The sequence below is a fragment of the Asparagus officinalis genome, chromosome 2 (assembly GCF_001876935.1).
Source record: "Asparagus officinalis chromosome 2, Aspof.V1, whole genome shotgun sequence".
Taxonomy (NCBI): Eukaryota; Viridiplantae; Streptophyta; class Magnoliopsida; order Asparagales; family Asparagaceae; genus Asparagus; species Asparagus officinalis.
In genome coordinates this window covers 40,907,329-40,929,568 of record NC_033795.1, presented here as the reverse complement: position 1 = coordinate 40,929,568, position 22,240 = coordinate 40,907,329, and the positions used below count along the sequence as shown (strand labels likewise).

Genomic DNA, 22,240 nt, shown 5'->3' with positions numbered 1-22,240 from the left:
GTTATTTGCGTGCAGTTCGTTAGCTTCGTAGCCTCGTTAATTCGCTTCGTCGCGTATCACTTGGCTTCGATGTTGTGGATTAACAGTCGTGTTTGGATACGTCGCCCGATGGTCGGTTTGTCGAATCAGCGTCGTCGAGCTGCGTTAAGGGACCTATAGGCAGTTTTATACGCCTACACTAATGAAGCTGATGCGTTAGTGACTCTCGTATTTATAGGATTTTTGGCAAACCCTAAGCCCTCAACGGGTTTGATGAGCCTTTACCGACTACCGTTTGAGTCGGGCTAGCATGCAGATTGTTTAAGTCCGTTCCGCATGTGACGTTATGCTAAAAGAGTTAACCCTTTTAGTGCTACGATATTGAATACGTAGACTTCGTCTTTCTCCTGTGAAAAGACTAAACAGCAACGTGTATCAGGCGTTGACTTTAGGATTTTTGGCTAACCCCCAGCTCCGTTCCGCATGTGACGTTGTGCTAAAGGAATGAACTCCCTTAGACTTGATGCTACAACTTCGAATACGTAGACTTCGCCATTGTTACGGGAATAGACTACCCGGCGACGCGTGTTAGGCGTTGACTTTAGGATTTTTGGCTAACCCCCAGCCTTCAACGGATTTGATTAGCCTTTACCGACTACCGTTTGAGTCGGGCTAGCATGAGAATTGTCCAAATCCATTCTGCATGCAACGTTGTGCTAAGAGAGTGAATTCTCTTAGACTTGGTGCTATGACGTCGAATACATAGGCTTCGCCATTGTTACGGGAATAGGCTACCCGACAACGTGTATTAGACGCTGACTTATCCCTACTTAGGCTTCGGGATCAAAATCCCCAGAATGGAAAGACTAAACCGGCGACGCGTGTTAGGCGTCGGCGTATCCTTTCTTAGGATTCAGGATGAAATTTCCCATGCGTGTAAGGCATGGATTTTGGTGTTATTAATAACAACCTGCCACAATGTTGAATATGTGAACGGGTATTCTTTTTAACGGTTAAGAACTAACCGGCAGCGCGGGTTAAGCGCAGGCTTATCCTTACTTAGGTTTCAGGATAAAATACCCCAGAATCGAACTCTGGTGTCTTTTTCTACGGAGAAAGACTAAACCGACAGCGCGTGTTAGGCGCAGACTTATCCCTGCTTAGGATTCGGGATAAACTTCCTAGGATAAATCCTAAATTGATAAATTCTTGGAAAAGATTGGTGCGGGAAAGGAAGAATTTTATATTCTATTTCCCGGTCTTCTTTTAGGGTGAAGGCGAACCCGAATACAAGGAAGGAAGAATTTTATATTCTATTCCTTGATTCCGGAAAGGAAGAATTTTATATTCTATTTCCAGTACAAGAGAAACTAGGAGTGGGACCTCCATTCCGAGAATCGAAAGATTCGGATAATCCTAACTGTCCGAAGGTTTGATTACCGAACTAAAGGTGAATCTCTCGTTTATCGAGAGTGAATTATGGTTTTGACCCTAACTGTAGGAAGGTTTGGCCAAATGGTAGTTTGAGGTGACCCTAACTGTAGGATGGTTTGATCACTTGATTTGAAAGTGGACCTCTCGTTCATTGGAGGAATCGAGAGGGGAATTTGACTGTGGTCCTAACTGTAAGAAGGTTTGACCAATCGGGAAGATCACTTGATTTGAAAGTGGACCTCTCGTTCATTGGAGGAATCGAGAGGGGGATTTTGGTTGTGGTCCTAACTGTAGAAAGGTTTGACCAGGTGACAGATCAAGATTTGTTATATCCGGACTCTAACTATGAAAGTGTTGAGTGCACGAACATAGCGTAAGTTTGATTGGATTAAACTTGATCGAATTTGGTGGTCCCACCGTCAATTAGTCTGATCGGTGAGAGATTTAGTGTTCATCACTTTGTTCATATTGATCGGGTGATCCCTAAGAGTATTAACATTCTTTCGGGAACTTCCCGTTACACGAATTATCCACCCCCAGCTTTCTTACAAAACTGGGTGTAACGAGGAGTACGTTATCCTCAATTGCATGTTCAGGTTATCCTTGAGAATATATGATTCTCTAGGAACTTCCCGTTACATAAATCGTCCACCCCCAGCTTCCTCTACGGAACTGGTTCGGACATTATTCTCAGTTACCTGACCGGGTTATCCTTAAGAATATTAGCGTAATATTCTCCAGGAACTTCCCGTCAAAAGTGGGAAACAGTTTAGACTCATATACCTATTGGAGTATGCAGGGAGCAGTTTAACCTCTTGCACCTGTTGGAGGATTGAGAAACAGTTTATACTCGTATACTCTTTGGAGTCTTAATTCTACTTAATTGAGCGATATAACGCCGGCTTCAACCAAGGTCCGAATGCTATTCTTGAGAGCAAAGCAATCCTTGGTGGGATGAACGACCCTCCTGTGGTATGCACAGTACTTTGGGTCCGTAGTGTTGTCAGCTTCCTCCTGATTTGTGATAGGTGGTAGCTTGATCTTGTTACCTTCAAGGAGGGATTCGAAGATGGCTGGAACGTCTTCGTCCTTGAAGGAATACTCTCTTTGGAGTCTCGGACCCGAAGTCTTTTGCTGCCTTCGGGATTGCTGTTGTGACGCTTGATTAGCACCACCAGTAGCTGCAGGTGTTTTGCCCTTACCACGAGAGGCGAAGTTTGAGTCCAGAGGATTAGCCGTCGGTAGGTTCCTCTCGGCCTTCTTCCTTCGGAGGAAACGTTCGGCTTGTTCACCGCGCACCTTCAGATCCTTCCAAGTGTCAGACGGTGCTGTTCCCATTGCTTCCAACACGTCCAACGCAAGGTTGTTGTGGCAAGTTTGGAGGATGAATTCCTCTGTGATCGGGTCCCGGCAATTCATCGCCTTGTTCCGGAACCTTTTGACGAAGGTGTCGACTAACTCCCCGTCCTTTTGTTTCTCGTCGAGCAACGATCCGATAGATATCTCGGTGTCGTCGTCGAAGAAGTTGGCCAGGAACTTGGTCTCCATGTCATCCCAGCTGTTCACGTTTCCTGGCTTGAGGCGGCGGTACCAATCGAAGGCGGCTCCGCGAAGAGTGCCAACGAATGACCGCACCATCAGAGGTTCATTACCAGAGATGACACCCAGGTGCGATTTGAAGTAAATCAAATGCTGAGTGGGTGAACCATTCCCATCAAATGGCGTGAAGTTAATTAGACTAAACTTCGCCGGGTAGGGGATTGATTCCCATTCTCTTGGGTAGGGACAAGGAATGCCCGTCTTCTTCATCTCTTGAGCGGAAATCAACGTATTGATTTTGCTCTCGAGATTTTTAATCTTTAAGTTTTCACCTGTGTTTTCGCTAGCATTCTCGTTACCACCCCCTGCATTGATGGGAGGATTATTGACATTATGAGTCTCGTTCGCATTTGTGTCCTCATCTTCCTGATGAACCTGGTTACGACGACTTGGCTCGCCTTGCTGGTTCGTCAATGCTTGGATTTGTTGGTCATGCATTTCTCTCATACTCTGCATGGCCATCTGCATTTCGAACCTGAAGCTCTCATGTTGTTTAGCCATGGATTCTTCGAGCATCTTGGCCACTTGTTCCGCGCTTATCATGAATGAGTCACGGGGTTGTCCCTCGCTGGATACTGTATTGTTTGATGCGACAGCAGAGCAGGAATCCGATTCTTCATCTTTTGACGGTAATCTTGTCTGAACCCTACCATAAGTTCCTCGTATGATGGCTCCGAACTGCAGACGGGTTACACTCCAGGGTACTTCCAGAATTGACTCGGGATTATCCCTAGTCGATGCCCTTTTGCTGGTCATATTGGTGGTGACCCTCGGGAATTCTCCGTCTTCAATTACCCTTCTTCTTTGTCGGAAGCGCCTAGACCTTGGTCTTGGCATTTCGGTATTGAGCCTTTCGAAAACTGAAACTCTTTCGGGGACCGTCTTGATGCAGTTGCACTCAGACAACACCGCCCGAATGTGTTTGGAACAGGGGCATTGAGTTTCTGGTCGTCGGGGACTCCTCTTTCTGGTTTTCCTCGTGCTCTCATCACGATAGTACAACTCGTCAGCTTGAAAGTCAGAGTAACCTATCGTACGTCGGCACGACTTCTCAGGTATAACGTTATCGTCATCAGACGACAACGTTTCCTTCTGAGGGCGGACTGCCTTCTTTGGGCTCTTAAGAGTCACACGCCTCGAAACATGCCTTTTTGGGCGTGAGTTCTCAGCGGGCTCCTGGACTTCAATGCGTAAATTAGTACGCGTAGCTGTCATGAACTCTTTGTCACGTTGAAGGTGGCGGCGCTTGCGAATGCGCTCCTCAAGCGTCGAACGATTCCGTTTGACACGGATCCATTCGTTCATTGGCGGCTTGGAGGAGCTGCCATTCATTGGTTGTTGAGGCTGTTTGCCTCTCCTGTTCTTCAGATCCGCGTTATAGCGGATTCCGTCAACTGACTCCATGGCCTTTGCGAATTGTTTCGCAAGGCGTTGACGTTGCCTTTGGCGGGCTCTCTTCGAGAGAGTCACCATGCCCTCTGCGGCAGAAGAGTTGGCCAGAGCAGCTCCGACCTGGTTGGGAATTGGAGGAATCTCACCCGATGCGGATTTGGCATCCAGCGGGGTGAGATCTTCGTTGGTGTTTTCAACGTCTTCAAACCAACGAGTTTTTCTCCTGGAGGAGAGTTTCTTGGACTTGCGGGGGGAGGTTGATCCGGACGAGGACGACAGGTATTCCTCGAACTTCTGCTGGTCGAACTCATATTCGACCTCCTCCATGACCGGGGTTGAGATCCGCGGCTGCGACGCTCCGATCTCGGCAGCGAGATCGGCGGCTCCCACTGTGGTCGCCAGATTGTTCGCGGGAAAAATCGTAGCTTTCTTCATTGATTCCATTGCACTCTCTTGTAAAAGTTTATCGATTACAAAGATCCGGTCTTTTTATAAGATCCGGTTACAACGAGATCAACAAAGAAAATAAAAATTTAAACTTTTTCTGCTTTTGTCGAAGCAAATCACGAGCTCCAGTGTTTTTGCGGTGCGCTCGTTTGTGGGTGTGTTTGGCCTGCGCCGGGGTTTATCAGTCGGGAGCGCACCGCGACAGATCGTAGATCGGTCGGATCTACATCAGTACGACAGGGTAGTTATTTCGGCCAAGAAAATAATAGCTCGAGGGTACTATTTCCCAAGGAATAGTAGCCTTTAATTCTGCGGATCGAAAGACAAGCTTGATGCCGGAGTACGCGCTGCGTAGATCTGATCCGAGTCGCGATTTGAGATCGCGGTTCTCTCTCGAACGTCTTGGCCCTTATTTGGGCGTTGACCGATCGCCGAGAACGCGGATCTGGATGAGCAAGTCTTCAAATCCCAAAGCTTTGAATCTTTTTAGATCCTGAAGCTTCGAATCCAGCAGGGCTTCGCGTCCTCCAAAAAAATTGCAACCCTTGAACAAATGAACGCAGAGCCCTGCTATTTATAAGCGGCTCTCTTTTTTACTTGTGGCCCGGGCACAGATCTGGGCCGGCCACTCTATAGGTGGCGCGGGCTCTTGGCGCGAGACCACCTATAGGTGGCATCGCCACGCGAGCCACCCATAGGTGCTCGGCCCTTGCCGAGCGCCACCGATAGGTGGCTGCGACACCCGAGCCCACCTATATGGGTGGCTGTATTCGGTTGCTCGGGGCCGAGCCACCGCTATAGGTTTGGCTGCAGTTTTTGGACGAGCCCCTATAGGTATTTGGGTTCCATCGTTTTCCATCTTTCGGTTCTGTCCGTGATTCGGTTGTGTGGTTGACTTGTTCGGACTCGATTCGTTGACCTGATTCCTGATATGGCAGTAAATCCACTTCTGAGTTCAAGTCCGAAACTGATCTTGATTCGATCGTGATTTGTCCGAGTCCGCCCTTGGATGGATGACTCGTTGACTCTTCAACCCGTTAGCTTGATTCCGCACGCGAGTGGATTTATTCCGTTGTTTGCGTGCGATTCGTTAACCTCGTCGCCTTGTTGGTTCGTCGGTTTGTGCTGAACTGTGCTAAGGGATCTATAAGCAATTTTATACGCCTACAAGTATAGCACGTTAACCTGTAAGTATAGCACATTATCATGTAAGTATAGCACATTATTCAGTAAGTATAGCACGTTATCATGCAAGTATAGCAATTATTCAGTAAGTATAGCATGTTAAACTGTAAGTATAGCACGTTAATCTGTAACTATAGCACGTTATTCAGTAAGTATACAATGTTATCATGCAAGTATAGCACGTCTTCATGCAAGTATAACACGTTATACAGTAAGTATAGCATGATAACAAACACATATCCTACATCCAAAATTGTAGCTCGTCTTACATTCAAAAGTATAGCATGTCTTACATCCAAAATTATAGCATGTCTTACATCCAAAATTTTTGCTCATCTTACATCCAAAAGTATAACGCAGAATATATCTAGTCTGTAATAGGTTGTCTACATGTTCTACGGTTATGACCATACTGTTGACATCTACTACATTTTAACTCTTTGTCCGGATTCAATCCTGAAGGAATGCGCTTTGTCCTTGGTCTTCTATGAAGAATTGATGTTGTCATTGGCTGAATCACCATATTTTCATCATCTATATATGGCTTATCATCGTCAGGAATTGGGTATATCGGAAAAGAGTAGCATTTGTGGTATGTCTCCACACTAAAATTGTGGGAAATATAGGAGTAAAGGGTGTCATTATTCTATCGAATAACCGTCGCCACATGTTTGCAAGGTAGCCTGACAACTTGCCAATCATGATAAGTGCATGTGCGTTCATTCAAATCTACTTCAACGGTGGGATAATCATACACCTCGTACCTTGCTGTAGTAGAAGGAATTACAGAAAGACAATGTGATTCCTCATTGATATAAATAAGGTGCTCTTCCACAGTAGGAACAAATGTTGTGGTCCACTTGTGGAATGCCTCCTGCCTTTCAAAACCCATCCCCATCATTTTATTGTGAATATTATCAATTATTTGTGTAATTGGCAAATAACGAGCTTCTTTGATCCAAGAATTGAATGACTTCGCTACGTTTGATGTCAACCATCCATATCTACATGCATGTCAATAAATAGTAAGTATAGCAGGAACATATATCTCGAAGATTTGCATTTAAAATTTTGCATAAATTTAAATTTTAAGCTCTTCCCATGGAAATAACAATTAGCCTAATTTCTAGACTTATCCTCAACATTACGTTATAGGCGATCTCTGATTTGTTCCATAGCTTGTTGCACTCATTGTTATAGGAACGAAAAGTATATGCATAAGCGGCCCTCTTCATAATTTGTACACATTCATCTCGTAAAGGTGGTGTAATGCCTTTTTCAATAAGTTATTCTTAAAATTAGCCAAAAGATGACGAATACAATAAGAGTGATGAGACCATGGAAAGTATTTCTTCACGGAATTCTGAAGTCCTTTGTCTCTATCGGAGATTAACACCAGTTCATCATCTGAAGTATATGGATCTTCATTATTGAAGAGAATGTCTCGAATGTATTCCAAAAACCATTCTTAATTACTCACATTCTTCGTCCCACATATGCAAATTGCTATGGGAAACATACCTCCATCTCTATTTAGAGCAGTTGCGGAAAGTAAGGTTCCTTTATACCTATAAAAGAAAAGAACAATCATGAATCAAAGTATAATATTTTACTATGAAGTGGTACATTAATGCAAGTTTTGATTAGATTAAACTCTACCATGCCTATCAAATAGATGTGTACCATCCAAGAACAACATTGGCCTACATACCTCCATAAACCCCTTCCATCAAGCATAATAAGACACAAATACTCGTGTAAATCTTCCGTCTTCATGCTCTAAGTGAATAATTGATCCTGGATTAGTTTCTATACCTTTATCTTTATACATCGGAGTTGGTCATATGAAAATTTAGTATCACCATACAATTCACGTTGAGCTAGCTCTTTTCCTCACCAAATTCTATAATAAGGAATGTCCAAACCAAATTCCATTTTAAGCTTCTTCTAGAAATCAATTGGGCGATAAGTGGGTTGTTCCTTCAATATGGTCTTGAGATGATTAGCATTCCACTTATGAGATGCCCGGTGATATCCTTCTTTTCCTATGTCTCCTCCCAAGCAACTATGAGAACTACAGATTTTTTTTCCACATAGAATCGATCACTATCTCTACGATGGGTACAATGAACCATCTATTCGCACTTTGCGGCCTTGCATTTTGTTGTCACTCTTTTGCATTTATTTTTTTACAAATTCAAAGTTAAATCCTCATGCAATAGAGTAATTACTTAAACTCCACCGATAATGCTCAACATCATCAAATTCTTAACCAATACTTCTAATAGCATTGTGCTATGCAATAGGAATCATACTAGAGCTCCCAACTTCCCGAGACATATTTTGTGAAGACGATGGATTTTGTGAATGATAAACATGTTCGTTACTAGAGGGGATATACAGATTACTGCATAGAAAAATATACAAGAGTTAAGAAAGTGATAATGTTAAAAGTATGAAACTATATCAAAAGTGCAAATTACCTTATATGGACATTATTAGCTTGTATCCCAAATAATATTTCTCGATTCATCTATACGTTCACGACAATAATATTTTCTTTGCAACTTTGACGTACATTGACCATTATTGAGACATCATTATCATCACATACATGCACATAAATTTCTTGTGTGTGGGGGTACTTTGTAATTCAACTGTATTGTATTTGCACTACAAGCAATTACGCTTTGCACTCCAACCGTCAAATCTTTGTAACTCCCGTTGACATTTAATTTTAAGAAGTGATTGTTTCCTCTAAAATCCATCAATGCACAATACAATTCTTCATCCTTCTATATTTATCACCAAAAGTAAACAAATTTAGGAAAAATTTCATCAAATATAAACACCAAAAATCAATATAACTAAAATACTGCTACAGTTTAACGTGCTATACTTACAGTTTAACGTGCTATACTTATGATGACGTGCTATACTTACTGAATAACGTGCTATACTTACAGGATAGCATGTTATACTTACAGTTTAACGTGCTATACTTATAGATTAACGTGCTATACTTACAGGATAGCGTGCTATACTTACAGTTTAACGTGCTATACTTACAGGTTAACGTGCCATACTTACAGGTTACGTGCTATACTTATAATTCTTGTATTTCATGCTATCCTTACAGCTTATCTTTGTTTACTAATATCAAATTCAACTAAAATTTCATCAATTATAACAAATTTAACTATTTTTATGAATTCATAAATAATATTGAGAAATTAGTGTGAAATAATAATATGAACTTAATAGGTGATTAATTACAATACCTCATTTAACTAACATTTTATCAAAAATAACAAATTTAAAAAAAATATATGAACTCATTTAACTAACAACATCAAATAATTGTCATGCATAAAATGAGAAATTAATGCTATAAACTAAGTAGTTGAGAAAATTAAAAAATTGTACCTTCAAATGCTAAGAAAGTTGGTGAGGATTAATTAATGGGTTATAAGGGAGTGTAAGAATCAATTAATGGAGTGAGAGAAAGGGAGATGAAGAGGGGGAGAGAGAGAAGATAGGGAGGGGGAGGGGAGTGGAGGAGGTGGTGGTGGTGGTGGTGATATTCCCGCCGGTTGATCATCCTCTCCCGCGTTTCTCTCTCTCTCCATTTTCCTTTACTAGTTTTAATACACATGCAGTGCACGTGGTAAAATTATAATATTATTTTAAAATATAATTTTATTTAGGGAAATTAGTATAAATTTATTGAATGTAAACAATATAGCCAACATATGAATAGAAGCTAAAAATTCATAATGTTTGAACAATAAAATTATATTTAGTGATCAATTATGCGTTAGTATAGTGGTCATATGTACAAGGTGATTGATCAATCAAAAACTATCACAAGAATATACCTAAATGTAATGTTTGATGATGTGGATGTAAATCCAAGCGTATGACATTAGAGCCTTGCTAAGTCTTCGCACTACATAATGTATGAGTACATATATTCACTCATGAATTATTGACAATCCCATAAAAAATCCAACACAGTCGTTAAGTTTTCTACAAACTAAGGTTTGACAATCTCCAAACACACCCTTTCCATAATACAAAGTTTGCGTAGCACTACCTTTATTGCACAAGCTCATATATTCCCTTTTAGTTTTAACTCCATGAACTTTTTTAGTTTGATGATGATTTTTTGATTTGAGATGGCTTCCCTTGAATCATACTCTTGGATTATCTAGAGTTTCTTACTGTTACAAGATAATATCTTTTATCTTAAATTTCACCAAGCCTTATCTTCCATACATGTAATGGCAAAACAAATAATGGATGCAAAATGACGAGTACATGTACTAAAACATTATATCGTGCAATATCTTAAATGATGGTGGTTATGACATTGCACAATTTCTGTGATTAAAAGACTTATGAATGGATGCAAAATCATATGGAAATATGCAACATAATATCACAGGAGAATAAAAGCACAGCTCCTGCTGCACAAGTTGCTCATCTATCTAGGAGATAACGCACCCAAAATAATCCTATCTTCCACCTTACCACTTGCTAGCCACCACAGTCTGGCAGAACCCAGAGTAGTCCCAATTAGTTCCTTTGACAGCCTAAAGTCCTTCTGAACAACAACCAAATCTCCTCAATTCAAATTGCAACATGCTAGCTTATGAACGGAGGTTACAACATCGCAAGTTTTCCAGCTTCTTCATAGTAGTCAATTGTTGTTGATTTAAACATTTTACTTGCTAAATACTTAATTCTTTAACTTTTGGTATATAAGTAAAATTGGTTGAAACATATGTCATCCCAGCTTGGCAATTTGACCTTAGTTCTTAATAAACCCATGAAAGATTGAACATAAATGACATACAAACATATCTTTATCCTTCAATCATGGTAAATAAACCAAGTCACCGACCCTGTGTTAATGCCATAAAGCTCTTGTCACTTTTATTCAGAGAAATGTAGAAGATCACCAAGAGTATTCACTCCGAGATCACTTTACAAAGAGGTTCCAGGTTTTCCTCCAAGCTGTTTCCTATAAGGTACACAAATAGCGAGCTGCAATTAAGTGAATACTAATTTTGTAGGTTAAGCAAAATATTGTTAAAATGTAATATGTTAGAAGCATCGCAATATTTAAAAGAATGTCTGGTAGGTGAATTTCAAAATAATGAACAAGCTCATTGACCTTTAGCCTTGTTTGAGAAGGCCTTGGGAGTTCACACGAGGAGAGAGAAGAAAGTGTTCAAGATGGAGAGTTACACCATAAAGATTTAGGCATATGTACTACCACATTCAGAATTCTGCTTGGTGATTTTGTTATGTAATTATGGTTTTCTGAAGTCATTCAGAGATTAGCCAATAAAGAAGTAAAATAGATAACCACATTCCTTTAAAGAGGTAATATATATAATGTGAAAAATACAAAATAAAAGGCTAACCGCAGTAAAAGACTAAACGTACTTCTCTCTCAAGAGGACAAAAAACATCATGAGAAGTAGCAGACTAATAAATTAAACAAGTAATGGTTATCCAGTAAAAGTTTTAAGTCATATAAGATCCAATTTTAAAGGACTTAACAAGTGATCCCTTTCCAGAACTCATACCTTCAAGATTTTATCAATGGATGCATCCAAAAAGTCAGGCAAGGACAAAAACCTAAGAGTATGGCCTTAACAAAAATATGAGAATGGAATTGCATCAGTCAGGTACATATAAGACTATTTTACATTAGAAGCTAACAAATGACAAACAATACTTCCAAGGAAATAAATAGCAGAATGAAAAGAAATATAGTCAGGAAATATGTACTTACCGTAGGAGCAGTATCGAATACTATACGACTAAAAATATTATATTCTTGTGATTCAACAAATTGCATAACCTAGAAAAAAATCTGACAGGCATAAAATACTCAAGTTTCTGCCAAAAAAATAAAATAAAATAAACAAAACAATCTCTGTTTAACAGCTTGACTTCTGCCAATAAAATAAAATAAAATAAACAAAACAATCTCTGTTTAACAGCTTGACTAAAATATCATACATTTGAGATTGCAATTACTTCATCCAGCCCCAGGGGAGGTGAGTCCAGTAACTCTTCTAGTTTGAGTTCTCCTAGCTTAACCATAACAAACTAAAATATAAGTAAAACACAAGAAACATATGCAAAAACCTCACCATATAGCAAATCAGTCTGCCAACAAATAAATTCCATATGCTGACATAGAATATAAGAAAAAATGCATAACTATGAACAAGGAGATATAATACCACTTGTATGAAAAGAATCATTGAACCTAAAACTTGAGCAAATCACACACTTAAGAATGCATTCCCTACCACTTGTATGAAAAGAATCATTGAACCTAAAACTTGAGCAAATCACACACTTAAGAATGCATTCCCTAAAGTAACTTTTAGCTTATTATAGAGAAAGCAATGTGCCAAAACCTGTAAACCTTATGCGAGAAAATATTGGAATAAATAGTACTCTTGAGGACTTTAATAGACAACCAAAAAAATGAATTTCTTTCGGTCATTGTTGCAATCTATGATGTCACTAGATTCTACCTGGTTAGCAAGCATTCTAAGAGCCATACTGTCCATAAAAATTTTAACTCCGGTACCTCCATTTTTTCGACTTACACTGCGAAATTCCTCTCTGGCCTTCTTAAGATTTATCTGCAAATGAATATTTCTAAGGATCATGCCGAGCTATCAAATTTGAACTACTGTAAAGTAAACAATTTGCAGAAGATGAAAAGTCGAATTATCTATTGCAAGGCAACTAAATCTTCTTTGTTCTATCTATTTAAATAAATTATAAATATTAACCTCAAGTGCATATAGTGGAGAATCCAATCCATCAACAGGCACCAAAGTTCCTCCACTCAAGTCCTAGGAACAACCGGAACAAATTAGTTCACCTCCTTTCACTGCTATATAATACCAAAAATGATTCAGGTCTTATTTCTTAAAATAACAAATTCGATGAAACCGGTGCATGTACATAGAAAGTTTTAATCAAAAAGTGCAGTAATTGGATGAGCTAAAAACGTATTCAAACCATATAAAGTGTAAGCATATTAACTACTCTAAAAGTGCATGGTGAAGCATTCATGAACATAGATAAATATATCGGAATAGTGTATTGGGTGGTAACAAGCTACATAAGCACTCAACCATACAAAGTGCAAGCATCAAAAGCATTCTAAGAGGTGGTAGACATTAGGCTGTGTGTTTTTTCTTTTTTCTTCATCTAATCACTCTTGGTCATCATGAATCACCGAACAAATTCAAGAATATATTAATTAAAAATTGATACGTAGTTGAAAAAATTATGGCAGATTAGAATCAAAAAATTAAATCTCACGCAACGATCCTACTATAGTGGAAAAAATCATAAACATGTCATGTCATCAGGAAGATAGTGTGGAAGGTTTAAGCAAATAGAATATGGAACTTTAATGACATATTTACAAGCACAAAAGTAGACTGACATGTAAATCATATACAATCTAGTCGTAGTACATCATCATCATCATAAACTATTTTTCTTGACAAACTAACCTTTCAAATTTAAGTTCAAATTTTCATATACTTCAGAATTGAAGTTAAGATTTCCATCATACTTTGCTCCAAACCACCTAAAAAAAACCAGCAAGCTAATATTTATAAATTAGTGCTTTGACATACACTAGTAGAAAAACGATCAAACTAGACGGAACAATCTAGACGGAAATTTTTTCCGTCTAGATTGGATCAAAGTAGACGGAATAATTCCGTCTAGATTGTTCTGTCTAGTTTGGAGCAAACTAGACGGAATTTTCCGTCTAGTTTGACAAACCCAGACGGAACAGGAAACCTAGACGGAAATTCCGTCTAGGTTGCCTCAACCTAGACGGAAATTCCGTCTAGGTTGACTATACAACCTAGACGGCAGTCCGTCTAGGTTGTATAGTCAACCTAGACGGAAATTCCGTCTAGGTTGACTATACAACCTAGACGGCAGTCCGTCTAGGTTGTATAGTCAACCTAGACGGAAATTCCGTCTAGGTTGCCTCAATAAAAGAATCGTTTAGATTACGTGCTATTCTATTATGGACGATTAATGATTTTCCAGCCTATGCTAATCTGTCTGGGTATTCCACAAAGGGAAAGTGTGCTTGTCCTGTATGTGGTCCGGAATTTGAAGCTCTTCAATTACCACATAGCCGAAAGAGTTGTTATTGGTTTAATCGAAGGTGGTTGCCCTTGAGTCATAAGTACAGAAAATTATCAGCTAAGTTTGATGGCACAGTTGAGAAAAGAATGAAGCCGCGTCAACTCACAGGTACTGAGATCGTTCAATTACTTGAGGGGTTTCCAAAAGTTGTGTTTGGGAAAAAACGCTATTCTAAATTTAGCCCGCTCAGAGTAAGAGATTATTTAAAGTCAAAAAGGCCACTGAAGCGTAAGCGAAAGGTCCGGAAAATGCAAGTTGAGGAAGAAGACCAAAAATTACCTAGAGGATGGACTAAATTTAGTATCTTCTTTCAGCTACCTTATTGGCAAAATCTTAAAATCCGCCACAACTTAGATGTCATGCATATTGAGAAAAATATATGTGATAACATAGTATCAACTCTCCTACAAGATGCAAACAAGTCGAAGGATGATCTACGGGCGCGCCAAGATCTGACTGCTTTGAATATCCGAAATGATTTGCAAGCTCAAGATGTTGGACTTAAAAAATTAAAGTTGCCTCCGTCTCGTGTTACACTGACAAATGAGCAGATGCAACGATTTTGTGAAATTCTCAAATCAGTAAAGTCTCCGGATGGTTACTCTGCTAACATTTCAAATAATGTCCAAGTGCAAGAGCGAAAACTCTTAGGTCTGAAGACCCATGATTATCACGTTCTTCTCCATCAATTGCTTCCTGTTGCAATCCGTAACAATATGGATAAAGAAGCGTCGAAGATTATTATTGAGTATTGTGGGTTTTTCAGAAAATTATGCTCTAAAGTCATAGATGTAGATGAATTTAAAAAACTTGAAGCTGAGGTCCGAGTTACTCTATGCAATATGGAAGTAATATTCCCTCCTTCTTTTTTTACGGTTATGGTCCATCTTACCCAGCATCTTGCAAGAGAGGCTAGAATCGCCGGACCTGTTACTTATCGTTGGATGTATCCGATTGAGAGGTAAATTATATTTTTTTTTGCATTCATTACTTGTATATGCGTTTTTGAAATTACCGTGCTAATAATTAGTTATTTTGATTCTAAGATACTTGGGCTCCATGAAACATAATGTTCGCAATCGAGCTCGTCCAGAAGGCTCGATAGCTGAAGGATACGTGGCAAATGAATGCTTTATTTTTGCATCACGTTACATGCGCCAGAAGAAAACCACGGCTCAAGTACCAGATAAGGAGAGAAAGCGTGAAAAATATCCGAGATCTCTCTTAGAACAAATTCATGCATATGTGCTGGAAAACCTTGATATGTTCGCAGACTATCGAAGGTAACAAATAACACCCGAAATATAGATGAGACTATTCATTTTACATAATGTTCGCAATGCAAACTTATATATTGTTTATGTAGGCGACATTTGGAGAAGCTTAAGAATGAAACAACCGGTAGGAATGCAGCGCATAATATTCAGAAAAGACATAGGAAAGAATTTTCTGATTGGTTAAGATTTGATGTAAGTATTTAACAATTAATTTATGAACATTCATAATATAACATCCCCTAAATATTCTGAAATTTTTTGTCTTAGGTTGATAAATCACTTCTTGATGGTACTACGTTACCAGATGAAATTATTATACATGCACAACGCCCTTATTATGAAGTGAGACGTTATAATGAGCATTTGATCAATGGATATAAATTTCGAACGCTAGAGACTGATGATAGGAGGGTAACTCAGAACAGTGGGGTCATGGGCTTGTTTGCTCAAGAATGTTTTTCAAGTACAAGAGATCAGAACCCAATTCTAGCTGACATACTATATTATGGCCAATTAGAAGATATTGTTGAAGTAATTTACGGGTTTGGTAAACCAAAACAATGTACTTACACGATGTTCAAGGTTCGGTGGTGTCCTGCAAAAAAGCAAAAGGATCATTATGGATTTACACTTGTCAATCTCCATCGAGAAGTATATACGGATGAGAAATTCATTTTTGCAGAACAAGCTGATCAGTGCTTCTTCGTGAGAGATCCGAATGTCATATCTGATTGGGTGGTTTTGTACAAGGAGCCAAGATCTGTTGTTCTACCTAATAACAATGAAAAAAATATTGAAGAAAGTGAATATAATTATAGTGAACCAATTGGTTCATCTGATGATGTTTGGCAAGAATTCTCTTACGCACAGAATGTGGCGTTGGATGTAGGTATGTAATATATATGTTACACTGCATTAAAGTTTTTTAGCTAATCATAATAAGAACAATGCATTTCATAATAACTTATCTCATGAGCATGTATATTTTTTTTCTTAACTATGTTAATAATTGAAATTGCAGATGAGGAGGATGAGGAGACTCTTTGACCTCGAGGGTGATCGATCACGTAGTATCACCCCTGGTAGTGGTGCTGATGATACACTACCATCTCCGGATGCAGGTATAAAAATTAATTAATACTTTAATATATTTTATCAATTATTAATTATCTAGCTAATAGTGATTAATTTGTTGCAGATGCGGGTTATTCATCACCTGGCCCCTCTGATGCAGTACCAGAACCATCCCCTGATGCAGGTATTCAATATTATAATGCTCAATTATAATGGTTAATTAAAAACTATATTAATGATTCTCCTTTCTTATGTAGGGGATACTTGGACACCGACATATCCATCTTATACATTCCACACGGACTTGCGGCCAAAGACACAGGACTATCTTAGTTTACCTTTACCTCCAGCCTCTCATAAGTCTATGGCTGACGCAAGGAAGTACCATACACGTGCTGCGAGAAAATTAGAAGAAATGCGTGAAATGATTGAGACACGAAAGAAGGTTGCACTCGCAGCAAAGGAAAGAGAGATAGCGAATGGTAAATTGTATAAATACTTTTAATTTTCACATTTGTATATTATATGATATATTATCATGTTATTATTGTAGGTGCTAAGAAGGATCGTATCGAGAACAGACGTGGCGGAGGTAAGCCTGATTCCAAACAACCGCCAAGAGGAATGAGGGCAATAATTCGGTGGAATAGTTCTAATTTGCCCGTTGGTCCATGGTCGACCCGCTTGAATGCATATATTGGGGTTCTAGTGCGTAGAGCGACCATTATCAACCCTTATTTTCAATTTCGAGAACTACCATGGAGCGCATACGAGGCGATATGGACAGCGCTTATGGTAACTACATATTGCTATTACTTTTTATTTATTAATAATTAGTATTTGATATTAAATTATCTTTCCTAAATGTGTATGTAAATCTACAGGACTGCTTCTGCCTTGAGGACTTTGAGGGGGCTTGGAATTATGTGTTCAATGTTAAGGTTGAAGTAGTTCTCAAACAATGGAGGCATGAGATCAAACATGAAACCTATGACAGGTATGAGGAGGACTGGCAGAGGTTTTTAAACCTCGACGCCCGAGTTGACGAGGTTCATTTCACAGCTCTCCTCATGTATTGGGACAGCGATGCCTCCAAGGTTAGTTTCATGAAAATTACTTTATACTTTTAAGATATTAATTTATTGCATATTTGCTAATTTTTTTCTTTTAAAAAAGAATAAATCCACGAAGGGGTCAGAAAATAGAAGAAAGAAGCTGCATGACCACCACTTGGGCTCACACTCCTATGCCAATCTGGAGGATGTTTATTGTCAGGATACGGTAGATTTCCGTCTAAAGTTTTGATGAATTTAATGATTAGTATGATTATGAGTGTGATAATATATAATATGACAGGGAAAATCATTAATGCCAATACACTTGAGGGCGAAAGCGGCGTATGGCATTTTCCGTGATAGATATAGGGGTGATGAGAAGAATCGAGATAAGATCAAGGCAAATCTCGAGTTGGTGGTGAGAGTTATACATATCTTGTGTAGTATTATTAATTCTATTTTGTTGTTAATATTATGAGGAAATGAGAACACAAATAACATTGTCTTTACCATGAAATAATTATATATTTGTGCTTTAGGAGGGATTTGAGGCTGCATCAAAGGAGGCTGCAACTGTGTATATGTCGCAGCAGGAGGAACAATCTGAGCCGGACCCTCACATGCTTTCTGCAGAGGACAACATTACTCTCACACAGCATTTGATGGGTCATAATAGGTATGGATGTAGAAAATTTGAATCAATTTGAATACTACATTCCTATTTATATTTTTTTATCATTATTGAATTCGAGAGGTAAATTTAATATTTATTTCTCCCTAAATATAGGAGAGGGAGATATCCTCTGCATGGTGTTGGAGCTTCACCCGGCGTAAGCATGAGGTCATCCACAGCATCCTCCACACCATTTACATCCATGAGAGCAGCCCCGCCTCGGTTCCAGGCTATGCCATTTGTCGCACGTATCTCTGCATATTTGCTTGACAAGATTGACTCGGAGCTACATATCCAGGTGACTAATGAGATGACAAAAGTTGCGCTGACGGCGAACTCGATGGATGATCTCCTGGGGTATGTCATGCAATATTTAAGCGGTGCGATTCCTCATAGCGCGTATGGTGGTGTTATACGGATTATAAGCTCGCTTGGCGATAATTCCGGTGCTGGTCAGAGCAACACTCAGGTACCTTTTTTTTCCTTAAAATAATAAATTCATTTATATTTAATATGTATTAAACACTCCTTAATGATTATTCAATTGACCATTCAGAGTGGAGATATTGGAGGGAGCAGCACACGTTCTCGTAACCGGGATAGAGATACCGCCGCCGACGACGACTGATGAGGTTTATGAGGTTTTTTGTACATTTTTAATGCAATGAACAGCTTTATCTGTTATAACAATACTTATATGCTTGTTGGATGTATATATTAGACGGTCTTGGTTGATGCATATTTTGAAGTAGATAGTTGGATTTGTTTATTATGCTGGAATTGATTATATTATGGCTGGATCTGTGCATTATGTTGGATTTGAATATTTTTGGGTTTGAATGGAATTGTCTAAAATCTTGATTATATTTGGATGGTTGGATGTATTCATATATACAGTATTTATTGTATGTATTCATGTATTGGTGTAATTGTACAGGGAAATACAAATTGTAATATATTTTTTTTGCTGGAAAAATAGCAACCTAGACGGAATTCCGTCTAGACTGTACCAACCTAGACGGAAATTCCGTCCTGTACCAACCTAGACGGAAATTCCGTCTAGGTTGTAATAATCAACCTAGACGGACTTCCGTCTAGGTTGGTTCCGTCTAGGTTGTCAGCCTAGACGGTTTTCCGTCTAGGTTACCATCCTAGACGGATTTCCGTCTAGGATGATAACCTAGACGGAACTCCGTCTAGGTTGACAACCTAGACGGATTTCCGTCTAGGACACCAACCTAGACGGATTTCCGTCTAGGACACCAACCTAGACGGAAATGTCGATTCCGTCTAGGTTGGTTTCCGTCTAGATTGAGCAATTTAGACGGAAATCCGTCTAGTTTGATCCAAACTAGACGGTAACAGAATAAACCAATCTACCTAGACGGATTTCCGTCTAGATGAACCAACCTAGACGGATTGTAGACCAACCTAGACGGAAATTTCCGTCTAGGTTGGTCGTTTTTCTACCAGTGATATAATATTATTAAGAAACTACCATCATAATTATCATTCATACACTTCATTTTAATACATAGTTTCTATGAAGTTATAGGTTGCCTCTTTAAACTTGTGAAGTTACAAGTTACTGAAATGATGCTGACTCAACAACTTTAATTTTTGGAGTTACATCTTGCAACTTTAAAAAAATAGTTCGATTATAATATGTGCCTCGAAGTCATTATATTGTATCGGTTCATGCAAAAATATACAATGTTTACTTCATTTCTTATAGATGACAAACTTTAAAAAAACAAAATCATGGTAAAATATTCCAAGGTTTAATTGCTATAACCATGTAAAGTCATATACACATTAGAGGTTCCTCAGGTTTTAACGTTGCACCAAGGTTGACACTTCACCAGCTAACATATGGTTCTTTTTTCCTTTCTCTTGTTTTGGCTTTTACCTAGTTGTAAATGAACCTAGAACTACCCACAGCCCACTCTGTCACTTGTCCTTCACCAGTTAACAGTTGATTGAGGTCAAGGTCCGTAGAACCCACCTTCAGATCGAACATGGCTCACAAGTTCAGATAGCCAACTTGCAAATAATACAAGACTCTGAAGTCTATGATATTAACAAGAACTTTTGACAGCAACATACCTTGTTTATTCAGTAAACATTTTAGAACATTGGAACTTCGAATAAATTTCTTCAAACAAAACTTGTGACAATAAAATGTGCAAATTTAATATGATAAATTAAGGGGCCAATAGCCCATATCAGTCTGACAAATGGAATTGGAGAGTCTTCTAATAAGGTCTACGTTAATGTTCATATTCATATCGAATATAGCGTAAAGTGTATTTTTGTTATCAACCCTTGTACTGATAGGTTACATTTACTCCTATAGGATGCTCTTTACATATATTACTTTGATTTCAATTAGTGAGAAAAATTCACTAATGGGAACATGGTGAAGCCAGCATATATTGTAGTACTTCAAAAGTTTCTTTCTGCAATTTTTCTAAAACAATGTGCATAATAAACTGAGAGAAGAGTTGCTAATTTATGTGACCCATTCCAAAATCTAATCTGATAATTTGTATCCTTTCACATCTTCCCAACTACACTAATCTCATTCATCTAAAATTCCCAAAACAATTACATGAATGGTGTAGGCAATTAAAAGAAGCCAGGTCCATCCCAAATAAATAAAAATTTATGCAAGAAATGGCATGAGTTGTTGCCGGAGTTTGATTCTCAGGCGGTGAGGAAAACAATTTCTGGTGGAAGCGAAGTTCCGTCGTAATAAAAAGATGGAGACGCAAGTGAAAAGACTGCGGCGGAGCACAGAGAAAGAAATTTAAAATTCATAAGTAAAATATAGAAAAGGATCAAATCATACCTTCGTCAATGAGTCTCCTTCGTGATCGTAACCGATGCCCAAAATCTGAGAAGTGAGGTGATGATGGCAGAGGGGGTGCAGTGATGATGAGGATAATAATACTCATCGTTGGCAATTGATGATTTAAGAAAGTGGGATGACGTTGCTGGAGGAGAAGCGTAACCGAAGGTGGCTGTTAGAGCAGATTCGTAACCGACAGGGTGGAGAATGAAAGGAACGAAGGCTTTTAGGACTACCGATTTATTAACTCTGTGAAACGATAAAAATGTATAAATTTGTTATATTTACAATAGTTGAAGGTTATTTTGGAGAAGAGAAAGTTTTCCAAAGAACTCCCTCTTTTAAAGGGTAGATGATTTTTTTTAAAAAAAGGGGCCCCACTTAATGAAGGCTATAATGAGAATTTAAGAAAAATATTTAGGGGGACCCACATATGAAAGTGTTGTATTTTGGAGATTGGGTTTAAAGATAAATAAAAAAAAGAGTTGGACTTAGAGATATAAGTAATAATACTTGAATTTAAAGATAAAGTGGAGTAAACAAATGAGCTCAAAAACAAAAACCTCTAAAAAAAGGGAAAACTTATTATTATTTTTATAGAGGGAATAAGTTCATATTCCCCCATCCACGCATTCCAGACCACCAAACCCTCAAAAGGATGGAATTGGNTGTGCCGTTGGGCTCCACCATCTCTTCAATCAGGTTGTTCATTTTGGGTAGTTCAGAGAAAAACCCACTAAACGCCGTTGAACTTTCGAAAAACACATAAAAATTTTGCGCAAGTCACGCACAAAGTCAATTTACATCTTTTGGAGGGAATGTTTGGTTGCTTTTCTTTGAAATTGTAAGGTTCTGACGATGGTTGTTTTGGTTTGAAGAATCATCGAGGGGCAATGATGGAAATGGGTGAAGGATTGTGCAAGATGAGGAAGATGGAGTTTGAGAAAGATGGGCCGTTGTTTAGGTTCGAGAGGGAGGTGTCTGAGGTGCTCGAGTTTGTTTATCAGACACAGAAGGAGCTCGCTGCTTGTAAGTTGTTTTCTTTTCCTACTTAATT

At 38.7% G+C, this 22,240-nt stretch overlaps 3 protein-coding genes across 3 annotated transcripts in view; all 3 read left to right on the top strand.

Moving 5' to 3' along the window:
• LOC109830703 lies at positions 14,101 to 15,887 on the top strand. The gene is made up of 3 exons (XM_020398060.1): positions 14,101 to 15,214; positions 15,300 to 15,536; positions 15,620 to 15,887. The coding sequence occupies exons 1-3, from the start codon at positions 14,340 to 14,342 to the stop codon at positions 15,732 to 15,734; spliced, it is 1,227 nt and encodes a 408-aa protein (XP_020253649.1). The 5' UTR covers positions 14,101 to 14,339; the 3' UTR covers positions 15,735 to 15,887.
• On the top strand, positions 16,505 to 19,117 carry LOC109830702. The gene is made up of 10 exons (XM_020398059.1): positions 16,505 to 16,651; positions 16,729 to 16,788; positions 16,862 to 17,086; positions 17,158 to 17,399; positions 17,489 to 17,701; positions 17,781 to 17,885; positions 17,961 to 18,077; positions 18,199 to 18,335; positions 18,447 to 18,801; positions 18,889 to 19,117. The coding sequence occupies exons 1-10, from the start codon at positions 16,552 to 16,554 to the stop codon at positions 18,958 to 18,960; spliced, it is 1,626 nt and encodes a 541-aa protein (XP_020253648.1). The 5' UTR covers positions 16,505 to 16,551; the 3' UTR covers positions 18,961 to 19,117.
• LOC109831101 overlaps positions 21,320 to 22,240 on the top strand; it is a 9,557-nt gene continuing 8,636 nt past the window's right edge. The window contains exons 1-3 of the mRNA XM_020398441.1: positions 21,320 to 21,351; positions 21,822 to 21,885; positions 22,062 to 22,212. Of these exons, the coding sequence (XP_020254030.1) occupies positions 21,320 to 21,351; positions 21,822 to 21,885; positions 22,062 to 22,212 (247 nt within the window). The remainder of the gene's footprint in view (positions 21,352 to 21,821; positions 21,886 to 22,061; positions 22,213 to 22,240) is intronic.